The 14,344-nt window shown below is 30.4% G+C and overlaps 1 protein-coding gene across 1 annotated transcript; it reads left to right on the forward strand.

Moving 5' to 3' along the window:
- The first annotated feature begins 6,972 nt into the window (after positions 1-6,972).
- Positions 6,973-10,298, forward strand: LOC123881994 (protein PGR). Its single transcript, XM_045930764.1, has 5 exons — positions 6,973-7,304; positions 7,401-7,514; positions 8,551-8,773; positions 9,563-9,811; positions 9,923-10,298. Exons 1-5 carry the CDS (start codon positions 7,150-7,152, stop codon positions 10,052-10,054), a joined length of 873 nt encoding a protein of 290 aa, XP_045786720.1. The 5' UTR covers positions 6,973-7,149; the 3' UTR covers positions 10,055-10,298.
- The last annotated feature ends 4,046 nt before the right edge of the window (positions 10,299-14,344 follow it).

Here is a 14,344-nt window from a genome sequence, read left to right on the forward strand (position 1 = left end):
CTAGCTTGTTCTTTTTGGATCATCTAAAGAAATAGTTGGTTGATACTTTTTCTCAAACCTTGAATATAATTGTGAATGATGTATGTTTTTCTTGTAAATACGATGAATTGCAAGTTACGCATGAAACATATCAAAACTTTCTCTTTGGTTGAAATGATCCATTTTTAAAAAAAAATTGTATATGTTGTTCATTTTAAATTTTATTTTATTTTTATTAAATTATACTATTAAACTTGGGCCCCCTAAATTGAATTCTCAATTATTATCAATTTACTATAGTCCCTAACATAGTTTTAAAATGATTAATATGAATAAAATTTGCCAAAGCTCAAAATCCTTTTTAAAATATTAATAAAGTTATAGACCTATTTAAGAGTGTGCTACAAAATCATGGACCAATTTAGTAGTTTATTCAAAATTTATTGTTGAAGTAATTTTTAACTAAAATCAATTTTACAAATTCAAAATTAATTTTTTCCACTATAAAACTAAACATGTTGCAAGGCCCAGCGTTGTAATTATGCAACCAGAACTGATTCTGGACAAAGATGACAGATTTTACTGTTTTACGTTTTTAGTGATGCATCCAATTCCAACATGTGGTTGGTTGCTATACCCGTTTGAGTGAAACGAAAAGGATACTTTAAGATTTTATATGAAAAAAGAGGATTATATTCATGAACAAAGTATTGGAGTTGATTGGAACTACAATCATGAAACATATTGCTTACAATGGTAAAGAAATTAAGAGACAAGCTAATGCTACATATACCTTATTTTAGACTGTTGTAAGATACTGTACTACTATAATTTAAGTGTTTATTTTGGAGTATTTGAGAGAAGTCTTTTACTACTATATAATCTTCATTTTTTTAATTGTTGTTAAACAATGCTCACATTTTTGTGTTATGAGAGTGTTATTTAACGAATTTATGTTGTTTTATTGATCAAGCAGAAATAACAAACTAAAAATTATTTTTGTAAAATACTAGCAAATTAAAATCCTCTATGATAAAAATAAAGGATAAAAGTTAAAAGTAACACATTTGTTAGTTTTGAAAAGGTGTAAAACAAAAATTTATCTTAAAAAAAAAAATCTATTTGTGAGAGGAACAAGAGGATTCTCATGAACATTGTATCTAATCTATGTTTAGCGTACAAAAGTAAATACAAGAAAGAACCATCCGCTAAAAAGGTACTTGAAATTTGACTTAAGTATACGAGGAAATGCAACTCAAAAGACTAGTCTTGTAGGTGGAAAAGTTTCATAATTATCATTGAGCAGTTTTATCTACTCAGTATGAGACTTCTAACATATTACGCCCTCTAAGAGCCGACATCCACAACGGCTTTCATCCTATCGACATTAATTTGGTGGTAGCTCTTTTTTTTACGGCTTCGCTCACCGATAGGCAGCTCTTTCTGTAACCCAACTCTCGATAAAACATCAATTGTTAGGAATTAAGCATGTGAGAAAAATCTGATTCAAAAAACTAATCCAATAGATATGAGAGTCTCGTGACTTAAGTACCACAATGAGCAGTTTTATCTACTCAATGCGGGACTCTAATGTTCATTTATTTGTGTTAAAATTATTTAATTCTAGGTGTATATTTGGATTCTATAATTGCAAAAAATTAAAATTTAATTTGATAGGTTGAGATATACATCAAGTGTGAGTTAAGTTTCATATTAGTTGGACGAGTTGTTGTTGAACAACGTATAAGTTTTTTTTTTAACAAGGCAAAATGAGATATATTAACTAAAACAACCTTTCCAGCACAACGTATAAATTAGGAGACTCATAAATTTAATACCTTAAAATTTTAGATATAAATAAGATGTCAAATATGTTGATTCAACTAATGAGGTTCTCCCCACAATCCAACATAAATGATATGCATTTTAGCATTCTTGAGTAAAACTATATATTTTTAATTAGGATATTATTTTAATTTTCAAGTTAAAATTTGATAAATTCACCAGAAAAGTTCAAATTTAATTGATTAATATTTAGATTCTTGAAAACCTCTGATGGAATGAAACTGAGCTAGCAATCTTCAGAAGTGGCAATTTAATTAGATTACCAATTTTAAAGCAAATTCTTACCACAAATTTGATGACAATATATAATAGTGACCCATATAGTCAAAAAAAAAAAAATACTGGTATGGTCCATATATTTTGTCAAAATAGAATAAAATATCATATCTATCTCCTGTTAGCTATATAGTATATGCAATGTGAATCGATAATCATTTATAGTAAAAACTTTTTTATCAGTTTGTTCATTTTTGGTCACTTCCACAACGGTATTTCCTAACGTAGACCATTAATATTATCCATGCACTCTAAGTCTAACAACATCAAGCATAACCAACCCACTACCACCAATAATTAATACAGGTGTAATTAGTTTCTAACACAATTTATATATGAAAATTTGATCAAAACCAAACCACCGTATAATTACATGAAATTGCATCAACCTATCATATCACATGCCCTATATATCTAACGAAACCTTAGTCTTTGTCGTCCAAGTCCAAGAGTTTGGTCAATTACATTTAATTTTGTTCCAATTCATTTAATTTAGTATAACTTATAGCTAGGGAGTATGGTCACCCACTTGACATTTGTGTCTTTATAATTTAGTATAACTTATATGATCGTAAAAACCATATTGTAAATTATGGTAAAGAAATTGCTATTTTTCCTTAAGTTGGACATCTTCTATGGACTCATTAGAGGTATATTAGGTCAGCTAGTAATTCATGCAAGAAATAAAAGAATGATCTCATTGTAAATTAACTTTAGATGTCGGGGAGCCAATAATTTTGCTAATAAAAGAGGACACGATTAAAATGATTTAGCGTCTGTTTGGTTTTTGATTACGTTTGTGAAAATAACAGCGAAAACCCATAACGATGTATAAGTTTGGTTTTGTAGCTTTTTAAAAATTAGGATAACTAAAGACGATATGATATGTCTGAAATGCAAAAACAAATGTCGTAAGGAAAGAAAGTTCTACAATATTATTATAATTATTCAAATTATTTATAAAAAAAAAAGGAGATAAAAAAATACAAAAGGAATAATTCAAATTACAATTTAACCTTAATGCCAACTCATGCCAAGAAGGGAAAAACATGAACACCATTCAATGCCTATCAATCTAGTTGTCTGGTTTATAACTTAGTAAATACAATGTGAATGGTGGAGTGAATACACTATTTTTATGCGTCTCAGAATTTCATTCCAAAAATTTTGGGTAGTTTAATATTTTTTTAGTTCACAAAAAAAAAAGTTTTATATACATTACAAAATTATTAATTAAATTTATATTTGCATCAAAATAAAGTGCTCATAATTTTTATCATTAGAATAAAAAGTATAATATTTTACTTCAGACAAGCTCATAAAATCAAATTATCTTCGAGAGTTTGGATGAAGATTTTGGTGAGATAATATATTTTTTAGAGGAAATCCAAATTCCTTTATGAAATATATACTTTGTCAAAAGTTAAATTTAAGATATTTCAAGTACCATTTTTTTAAGGAAACAATACACACCACCTACAAAGTAAGAATTTGAAATTATCTTCATTACTCTAATACAACGTGAGTCACAAATTGTCCCTATTTTTATATTTTAAAATTGGTTCCTTAAATTTTTTAAATTTCATAAAATTAGACTAACAAAGTTTAAGATGGTTAATTTTTTTTAATCTATAAAAAAATAGAAATGAAGAAAATATATTAAAACATTTGAATTACCTAAAATTTTTATTTCTCCAAAATCTCATACAAACACATGCACTCTTAGGATTTGTTAAATTACGTTGTTAAACTCTTTGAAAAAATCAAATCTTAATTATACTTTTAAGAAATCTTACGTTGCGAAATGACCTGAATATATATTTATAAAGTAGAGACAACCTTCATTTTACAAGTCAATTTTATAAAAATGAGTTAGACACAAAACTGAATTCTAAGATATATATATATATATATATATATATATATATATATATATATATATATATATATATATATATATATATATATATATATATATATATATATAAGTGTGAAGTTGGATCAAATTCCAGCCATTAAAATTCACATTCAACTTAATAAATAAATAAAATAATTATGAACTTGAATGATGAAATGTGAAACTATATACTATCATGAAGTTAGGTTTGCAATGACATCGATTATAAATTGCTAAGTTCAACATGTACTCAATTACTTTCTCCATAGTTAAACAACCTTTACACACATTTTATGGTACTTCCCATGGTAGATAGCACAGTTGACTGAAAAACCAAGCCCCAAAGCCTTTAAGTTAAGTGCATTATTGTTGTGTACTTGTGTCTATTAATTGTTTGATTAAATGACTGAGGTCCCCTTGCCGAAAATACAGCAATCTATCCCTTTTTGCCATGTGCGTGCTATGAAAAAAAATAATTATTATGAGGTCAAAAACAAAAATATAAACTTTTTATGAAAAAATATGTTTATGAAAAAATAACTTAAAAAAAATACAGTTTTCACAAGTAAAAATATATAAATTAACATAAAAATTTATTTATTTGCATAAACTCAAAAATAAACTATTCCAAATAGACCCTTGATCCATCCAAAAATAATTGTGGCATTTGATTATTAACACAAATTATAAAAACTTATAAATGAAAGAAAAAAATTGCAATTTTATTAAATTATACTTATGAATTATTGATGTATTTTTGTTAACATGAATGCAAAATAAAACTAGGGTGCCTCTCTGGGATTAAGGTGTTTTCTGCCACCAATTTATTTTCAATTTTTCATTCCTCAATTATAATACTTAATGACTTGTGCTCTCTATTAGGTAAAACAACCCCTATTAGAGAGGAGTTAAGAAGTTGTTTGGGATATCTCAGACCAAAAGAATGCATTTTTTTTTAGAGGTCAGTGAGGGGAGTTGCAATTGAAGTGTAGTTGCGCACAAATTTTATATAAAAGATGGTGTGGCCAAAGAAGCCACGAAAGATGATTCACAATGTAAGGTTAGGGCCATGAAAGCATTGACTAGAAAATTTCTTTTTGTTATCCTACTCATTTTTTCACGTGTTTTAGGAATTTATTTTTGTCAACTATTTAGGTAGGGGATATCCTCTAAAAACACTCTTCTAATTTTTTTTTATAATGTCCGCTGCTTAAATAACAGATTGCATCTACAAAAAAATTCCATTTTTATAATGTTCGCTACTTAAGTAGCGGAAGGGTAAAAAATGAAAATACATAGAGCGCGCGAGAAGTAGATAGGACGGCAAAAGAAAATAATCATGTTTTTAGAGTCAAATAAGAAATTGAAGGTTAGGCAAATGAACACTTGAACCTTTTGAGAAAATATTGGTTATCAAGCAAACATTAAAGTACAAGTTCTAAATGATGGAGGTGATCATATCAAACATGGAACATTAATAAACCAAAATTCCATCAAAAAATACAATAACGCTGAGGGGGCATTACAACGCTCAAATGACATTACGAAAAAGTTGCAATGTCTATGATATGCATGAAAGGAAGTTTTGGAAATTAAATATATCACCCTAAAGTCATGCGATTGATGGTACATAATGTGAAGGTCAAAGCTTGTTGAACCAATTGTGTGAATGATATCAATGTTAGCTAGCATTTCTTTGATTCGGTCCTTATACAAAAAAGAGGGAAACCATAGCTCTAGAACATGAAGGAAAGACGGCCAAAAGAGCATTTGGAAGCTCAAAAACATCAATTGAAACTAGGACAAAGTTTAACCCTTTTCATGTAAGAAGCGAGACAATGACATTGTTGTCAAGGAGTCAAGTGAAAATATAAATAAATAAAAAAACAAATTATTTTAAAAATCCAACCTATTAGATTTGAACCGCCAAAGTTTAACCCCAACAGGTGGGCCAAAGCGAATACACATGTTAAACTCGATGTTAAGGAATACAAATTTTTTTGTGGAAAGTTTGTTAGACTCGGAGAATTTTCTGAATGGTCGTCATTGTTATTAAGAGGCAAATACATGATTGCAACGAGAACACCAAATTGTGAGATCTTGCACACATAAAAGTACAACATAAATTTCAAAGAGAAACTGGAGCCAACACACTAGTTTCTTAAACATTCTCTCTTTGATTATTTCATTCTCATGAGTACATATAGTCAAAATTCTCTACATTTCTCAAATAGAACATGGTGGATGAGCATAATTGGTACTTACTAGATCTTTGCTATTTTGCTTTTGATTCCTTTTCTCGTAAAGTACAAAGTCTGAGGTATTTGGGCTTGACTTTGTTTAATGAGAATTTCTTTTTGTGCCCCTTGTCTTTCTCGTGCAACTCCTATTTTTTCAATTTTACCTTTTTCGCATGTTAAATAGTGAGGGTGTATAAACACAAAATTTAGAAATCTATTTTTTTTGCCCCCATCACCCCTTCCCTCACTCTATAAATGATTGAAAAATGAAAAAAAAAATGTTTCAATTTATAAAATTTTAGGGTGCGTGTGATTAGTCGATGCTATGTCACAGCCGCTCCAGTGACAAATCAAAATATGTTTCAATACTCACTGATACAGTATTTCATTCAAAATATTTTCATGATGGTGAGAGAATAGTAAGGGGGACAAAATAACTATAATTTTATAAGATTCATTAGTTACATTGCAAAATGAATTCATACTTTAAGTAGCGAACTGAGCTCACAACTTAAATAGCAATCGAGATATTTTGGAAAATTCACAAGACGCGCGAGTACTTATTGGGGAAAGTGCGAAAAAAATTCTCTTGTTTCATTTGGGCCTAGTCTATGGAAGTAACTCCTCGTGTCCCTCTTGGGCCATGGCAATCTAACCATCGGAAAGGACAACATACTTAAGGGAAAAAAAGAAAAAAAATTTATACTTTGTATACTAACTTGTAAGAACAAGAAAACAAACAGAGAATAATACAATAATAATTTTGGTGTTGCGTCGTGGTTTGGTAGAAAATGCACATGTTATTAATATTATCATCACTTTCCCGTCGTGGTTTGGTAGTTGCAGTTGTTTGTTCTTTCTAGCCTCGCATAACTGACTGAAACCCCCCAAATTCTGGAAAATTCAATTCCAATGGACTCATCACTCTCTCAGTGGATCCAACCATTGGTTGCTGTCTCCATCGGTTTCTTAATCGCATTCAGAGCTCACACCAAAAAATCACTCAGCACTTCTGGTGCACTTGCCGGTTTCTTCGTTATGGCGCTTCATATTTTTGTAGGATTCAGGTTAGTAACTAATCAACTCCTTAATTATCATAATTAACAAACAAACAAACTTGTACTGTACTAATGATTATTTATTTATGTGTATTCATTTTCAAGGTTTGGTGCGATGATATTTGCTTTCTTTTTTACTTCGTCTGCTCTCACAAAGAAGGGACAAGATATGAAGAAGAAAATTGATCCTGAATTCAAACAAGGTGGACAAAGAAACTGGTTTGTCTCTTCTTTTATTGTTGTTAGTAGGTAGTGTAGTGTAGTGGCACTCTTTAGAATTCAAATGTGAATAATAAGTGTGTTGGAATTCTAAGTCTTTTGATAGTACTACTCTTTAGCTGTTGTTGTCAATGCTCCCTCCCAACAAGTGGTATTAGAACCCGGGGGCAGGGTTCGAACCCCGGGCATCCCACTTATCCACAGGGTGGAATTTCTAGTCACCAGGCTACTTGACAAAAAAAAAACTATGGTTCAACTTCATGGAGAGCGGGAGTGGATCTAGTGTAATGGATCTTTGTATAGCATGTTCCGCTGGTTGACACCAGCGGTACAAGTATAGTTATGTGGGAGACTCTCACTTGAGGAGAGATTGTAAAATTCAATTGTGAGTAGTTAGACCTACTTCGCCAGGAATAAGCTAAATGAATGATATATAAGAAATCTGACTCATATACTTAACACCTTAAGTTTTTGGGTTGTGATGTGGTGTCAATGTTTTTTGTATTTCTATTTTCTATCGCATTTCAAATACTAGTTAATAGACACTGCACATCAGAATTAAGGTTGATGTATTTAAATCAAGTATAATATGGCCATCTGATTGAATAATTTCAACTTTATGTGAAGCCATTGTTTTTCAGAAATTTACATGTACATGCTTGATATTTGTGATTTGAGAGTGGATTTACGAAAAGGGAATATGTGTACTTGAGTTATTTGATGATTGTTTCATGATAGTAGCCAAAAGAGTTAAGAGACAATTTGCATTCAATGCAGTTCTTGTAGGAAGTGTGGCACTCCTTTTCTTTACGGTAGAATATGATATATGTCAGTCTTCTTTTTTTTACAAAATTATGTGTTCTCTTTGCTTTGATGTTGAATGGATATTTCTTTTCTGTTATTGAGTTTGTCAAGTTTCTATTTAAAGTGACATAAGTAACATATGAGTGAATGAAGAGATATAAGGATGACGGTTTTCTTATTAAGGGCCTTTGAAGGTTATGTAGCTGACAGTTTTCCCTACTGATATTTTCAGGATACAAGTTCTGTCCAATAGTGGTATTGCTTCTGTTCTCGTTGTAGCTATATGGGTATTAACAGAAGGGAAGGATCGATGCTTGAACTCTAAAGACTCAGCTCTGATTACCTCTCTCATTGGTGGTGTTATTGGTCATTATTCCTGCAGCAATGGAGATACCTGGTCTTCAGAGATTGGAGTTCTCAGTGATGACCGGCCTCGTCTAATCACAACCTTCAAGGTGAATAGTCTCTTTGTTCAAGCTAGTTCCAATATTAGTGAAACTGGATCTTTCTATACATATTTGGCATTCTCTAATTAGGTCAATTAAACATAACTTTAGGTTCAGTTGTAGCTGCCAATGTGCTTGACGTTTTAGTTTGCTAGGAATGCTTGTTTAAACATCTCCGGAACATTCGACTAATGTGTTTGATTTGAATTCTGAATTCCGAGTAATTTTAGCCATTTTTTCAAAATCACCTTTGTTCCACTTTGATAAAAAAAACCAAGTCTTGCAAATGTTTTTGGTCTTTGAAAATTAACTCTTCTAAGTAGTTAATTCCTAATATGTGGCGGCGGGGATGAAACATTGAAAGGGCTAGGTCATTACCAGTGAGCAAATGATGTCTTTTTACATTGTCGAAAACATTCCTGTTCCATGGGAATGTAACAACTAACAACCACAAATTCTTAATTGTGTTTTTAAGCTTGAACTACACAGGAGGTTTTAGGTTCCAAGCCTCCTTAAATAATTCGTCGCATTCTGTTCTTCTGATTGATTCTGTGTTGTTAGCAGTTGACAAGCATTAACTTTTCACATGAAGTGCTTCATATTATGAGTATCCGTGTAAATCACGTTGATATTTGGCTGGAGACTTAGGTTAATGAAACACTGCCTTAAAATATCATGCTACCACAATTGGCTTACTTGAAATAGAGAAAGTTCAATTAAAAAAATTCTGCAAAATTTCCGATTATGGCAAATTTTCAATATGGTTAAAAATTATTTTTTTTGTTGATATTTTATCAGCCAGTGAGGAAGGGTACAAATGGTGGTGTGACAAAAACAGGACTTCTAGCAGCTGCAGCTGGTGGAAGTGCCATTGGACTGTCATATGTTCTTCTGGAACTATTGACAGTCAGGTGTGGGTCTGATAGAGTTGCCAAGCAACTACTGGTTATACCCGTCGCTACCATAGCCGGACTAGGTGGAAGTATCATCGATTCTCTATTGGGTGCAACATTGCAATTTAGTGGATTCTGCTCTATTCGCCAGAAGGTAAATTTTGATACACCTCTCTCTCATGAGCATTACATTTGAGCAAATGTCAGTGCAAAATCCAACTGCGTTAGATATTTTTTATTATTGAAATTCATCGCTATGTTGTAGGTTGTTGGAAAGCCAGGACCAACCATTAAAAAGATTTCAGGTCTCGCTATTCTTGACAACAATGCTGTGAACTTTGTGTCAATACTATTGACCACAATTTTAACTTCAATTGCTTGTTTGTACATATTCTAAATTCATTACAACCCACACTTTTGTGGCGAAAAAAATGTTCACGAATTCAAAATTTGTAATCGAATGATAGAATAGGGCAACCTCCTATCAAGCAAGTCTATGAAAGGAGGAAGCCAAATAAAGGGCAGAATAGGGCCCTTGTGATTCAATTCTTGCATCCATATATAGTCTCAGTTCTATCGTCCAATGTAGATTTGAAAAAGTAGATTAACGCCAGCATTAGAACGACATTTTTGGATGATAATAATACCTTAGATAAACATGAAGAGGATGATGATATGCATAGAATTGTCGGGTTATCGCGATAGCCAATCCTAAAAGATGTGATACCCCAACTATATCTGAATATAAACTAGAAAAAGTCATGCAGTTCATATCTTGCAGTTCAAGGTTTGTGCAGTGGGAAGTGGAAGATTCAGTTATCCCTATATGTTGTGCCTTGCTTCAGTCTATATAGGGTGTCGCTTTATGAGCAATGGTTTTTTCCGAAATTTACCTTTGGAGGTGTATTTTTTAGTATTCATTTTAATAGTGTGTTTGATACGCAGATAATTGCAAGACTTCAAGTTTTTTGGTTAGTTTATTTGACACATAAATAACTGTAAAACTTATAAGACTTCTAAACGTTTTCTAGTTAGCTTGTACTTTGATCGAGGTGATCGAGTCATGAAGGTGTCTTTTTAATTTCTTTCTCAAAAGAGAGTATGCAAAATACAATCCAAAAATACTTCTTCCAAATCGTAAATGTTACTATGAATAATGATACACGTCGATTTTAAATAGTGACGATTGCAAAACTTCAAACGTTTTTTAGTTAATTAGTATGTTTGATACGAAAATATAAATGCTAGACCAACAAGACTTCTAAGCGTTTTCTAGTTAGTTAGTATGTTTGATACGCAAATAACTGCAAAACTTTAAAAAAAAAGTTTTAGTTAATTTATTTGATACGCAAATAACCATAAGACTTTTTTATCATTCGGAAGGCTCAATCCCACACTCTGACTTTAATGATGGAAACAATCCCCGTACTCCGGCACTCTGATGAACAACAATTATTCACCTTACTTTATTTAGAATAGTGGTCGATCCCTCAGGAGTGACATGCAAGACTTCATAAAATAGAATTTTGGGATGAAATAATATATCTCCTTATTAAGAAAAACATGAAGAGGATGATGATGCAAAGCATTGTTGGGATATATCACTAGTCCTTCCCAAAAGAGATGTGCTACCCAAAAATGATTTTGTTGTCTGCAAGTTTTCAGCTATAGTTCAGCATTGTTGACTATTGAAGTAAAAGACAAAAAGGGCAATCCCTCTAATTTATTTATATCTATCATACATAATAATATCACCTTTTTTTTTTACTTCATAGTAAATTAGTAATAGTATAACTTCTATTTTATAATTTTAGAAAATTTCAAAAAACACAAGCTTACGGATTTTATTTTATTTTGTTTTTACCACCGGTTTAATCTGGTTCGGAAGTCAGTTCTGGAATCAAGTGGTTCCAGCCCCCTCCCGATCACAGTTGCGGGGGATCAAACCGCAGTCCTCCCTACCAAGTTCAACGTCAATCACCACTGAACCAACTGACGATGGGTAGCTTACGAATTTTTTTTGTCAAAAAGTTTAATGACTAAAATTATACTTTAAAAGATGAATCATAGAGAGTCTGTTGTTATACATATATAATATAATATCTCCATCTTCACATATGTTTTTTAATCTATAATAAAGAGTTATTATATTAGTACATAGTACATATAAGTAAATTGATGGAAAATGTATACTCCAGTCTCTTTCCTTCTTTATTTTATTGTCCTAAGTTCCAAAATGAAGTTTCAAACTTGACCGTGGGTTGTACTTGCCCCATTTAAAATGTTATTTCTTTATTTTTATTTTTTTTGTAATCAGTTATTTCTTTATTATTATTTTTAATGGAAAATGTTATTTCTTTATCTCATGCTACGAAACATATGGGTATGTGTTTTGGATAAATATTGTTTGCTTTGAAGGGATGACCATAGGCAACTAAACTGGTTTGGTTAATATTATTAAAAAAAAATATTTTAAATAAGTTTAATTTAATGAAAGATGGTCTAGATATGAGATTATTTTTCTTTGAAAAAGTTTGTAATACAGATTTAATTTATAATAAAATTTCGTATGTTTAGAAGCTCCCAAGCACCGATCCAGGCACACTTGGAGATATGAGAAACAACAATATGGTATAAATTTCTTATTGGAAAAAAAACTAATAAATATAAGCCTTAATTACACTTTATAAAGAGTAATACCCCTTATTTTAAAAGTTGATTTTCTAATAATAAGTTAAACTTAATATAAAAATCGTATAAAGCTTACCAATTCGGGTCATTCCATTATATTCATGCACTAAGTCTAAGATTTTTTTTTGAACGGCAAAGAAGAATAATATATATTAATAATTTGACTTAGTATAAGAGGTATTTAACTCATAATTGGACTCACCAAGTCTAAGTATATATAGGATCTTGTAAAAAAAAAGTTGAAAGTGTATGTTTGCTTCTGATGTGAGAAAAATTGACTTTGAATAAATTAATTATGGAAAAGTGACATGAACAATAAATTTGAATTTAAAAATCAATTGTAAAATTAGAAGCTTCATTTTTTTTTGTACAAAGAAGATACAATTGCCAGCTTCAAGTATAATAAATTATGAAGAAAAAAAATTAATTCCAGAGAAATTAAACATGTCAAAATCTTAGAATAAATTTTGGCAGCTTTAAAACCAATCATACACCAATAGATAATAATGTAGTGGAAAAATTTAACTCTCACGTACATTTGGACAAATACAACGTTTAGAATGAATTCGTAAAGAGTAATATTGCATACTTTATAAAGTTAAGTTCAATAATCTAGAAGGATAAAATTGACATTAAAAATAAATTAAATACAGGTAAATGTAAGATTTTTGAATGTAGAGAATATAAATCCGTATAAGTTATCTTAATTGACAATACCAATGTTCTAAGATTGAACACTTTTACTTGAATTCAAGAGTTTAAGACTACAACTTCATAATTGTGTATGTGAATTTCAGTGATATCCGTTTTTTAGAAAAATATATATATTACTACTTATAATAATGTAGTGGTAAAAAAATTAATAAAGTTAAACTTATAGAAATTGTTCTTGTAAAAAAAAAAAAAACTTATAGAAATTGCTGCATATTTGGACCCAGAGAGGGCTCCAGTTCATCAGTCTGCACAAGTATCAGCTCGACTTTTGCCGACACAAGAAAGAAAAGTTGCAACAAATGTTCATATTTATTGTTCATTTCACACCGTTATTAATTATTATCATGAGAGAAATTCACACGAAGTAAAAATATTCCAAGATCAAAAAGGGACCAATTAGGCCTATGCCTCCTTGAGCATAAAGTATATATTTACAAAGTAAGGAAATCAAAACCATAAGTCAAAAGTAACATACTCAAAATGTTACTACATCTTTTTCTATAATTATTACTATTACATAGAAATTAGCATAAAAAATACTACCACCATATGACTCATTTTTAGTTTTATCATCATCATATTTATCCTTCTACTAGGAGCAATATTCACATGTCTCATAGCAACATAATGCAATTAAAAATACAAATGAATTAGTTAATCCCCACCAACTACTAATAAATAAGGCAAAAAATAATAAAAATTGATGATTCACAAGAAATGGTAAACTTAATGAAAGAAATGAAATTATTAATGTGAAGAAGAAAGATGCGAAAATGATGTCTTTGGTAAGTGGCGACAACAATAATAACAAAAAATAGTTAACAAACAACAAAAGCAACAATGTTAATTGCTAACTATACAAACCAAACATAAAAGCATCCTTTTTCTTCATGGCTTTTGTGAACATGTTCCACATAACTTATCTCTTTGCTACACAAGAGGTGCATCCATTTTTCCTTGTGATTAAAATGCGAAAAAGTTATTAGTCTGACTTTACTTACTTCGCAGCCAAATTCTAAATTATAAGAGCCCCTTCTTCTAAGAATCAGAAGGTTAATACTCAAAAAAAAAAAGTGAAGAAGCTAAAAGAAATTGAAGATGAATTATATATCAATTTTTTGGTGTAAACCTTAAAGTCATATAATATTTTTCTTAACATCCATTTATTTTTTTATCAACCATTCTACTATTTTTATTTTTGTTTATTTCCCATGTATGAATGGAGGGTTGCATGGACATTTTGGAGTGATGGAAATATAATAAAAACAAAACTAGGACTTAA

This window comes from Trifolium pratense, linkage group LG4 (genome assembly GCF_020283565.1).
Source record: "Trifolium pratense cultivar HEN17-A07 linkage group LG4, ARS_RC_1.1, whole genome shotgun sequence".
Lineage (NCBI taxonomy): Eukaryota > Viridiplantae > Streptophyta > Magnoliopsida > Fabales > Fabaceae > Trifolium > Trifolium pratense.

Excerpts from the sequence above, each read along its gene's own strand:
- LOC123881994 (XM_045930764.1), top strand. The coding sequence starts at position 7,150 with ATGGACTCATCACTCTCTCAGTGGATCCAACCATTGGTTGCTGTCTCC. Across the intron at positions 7,515-8,550 it reads CAAGGTGGACAAAGAAACTG|GATACAAGTTCTGTCCAATA; the intron begins GTTTGTCTCTTC and ends TGATATTTTCAG. Across the intron at positions 8,774-9,562 it reads GTCTAATCACAACCTTCAAG|CCAGTGAGGAAGGGTACAAA; the intron begins GTGAATAGTCTC and ends ATATTTTATCAG.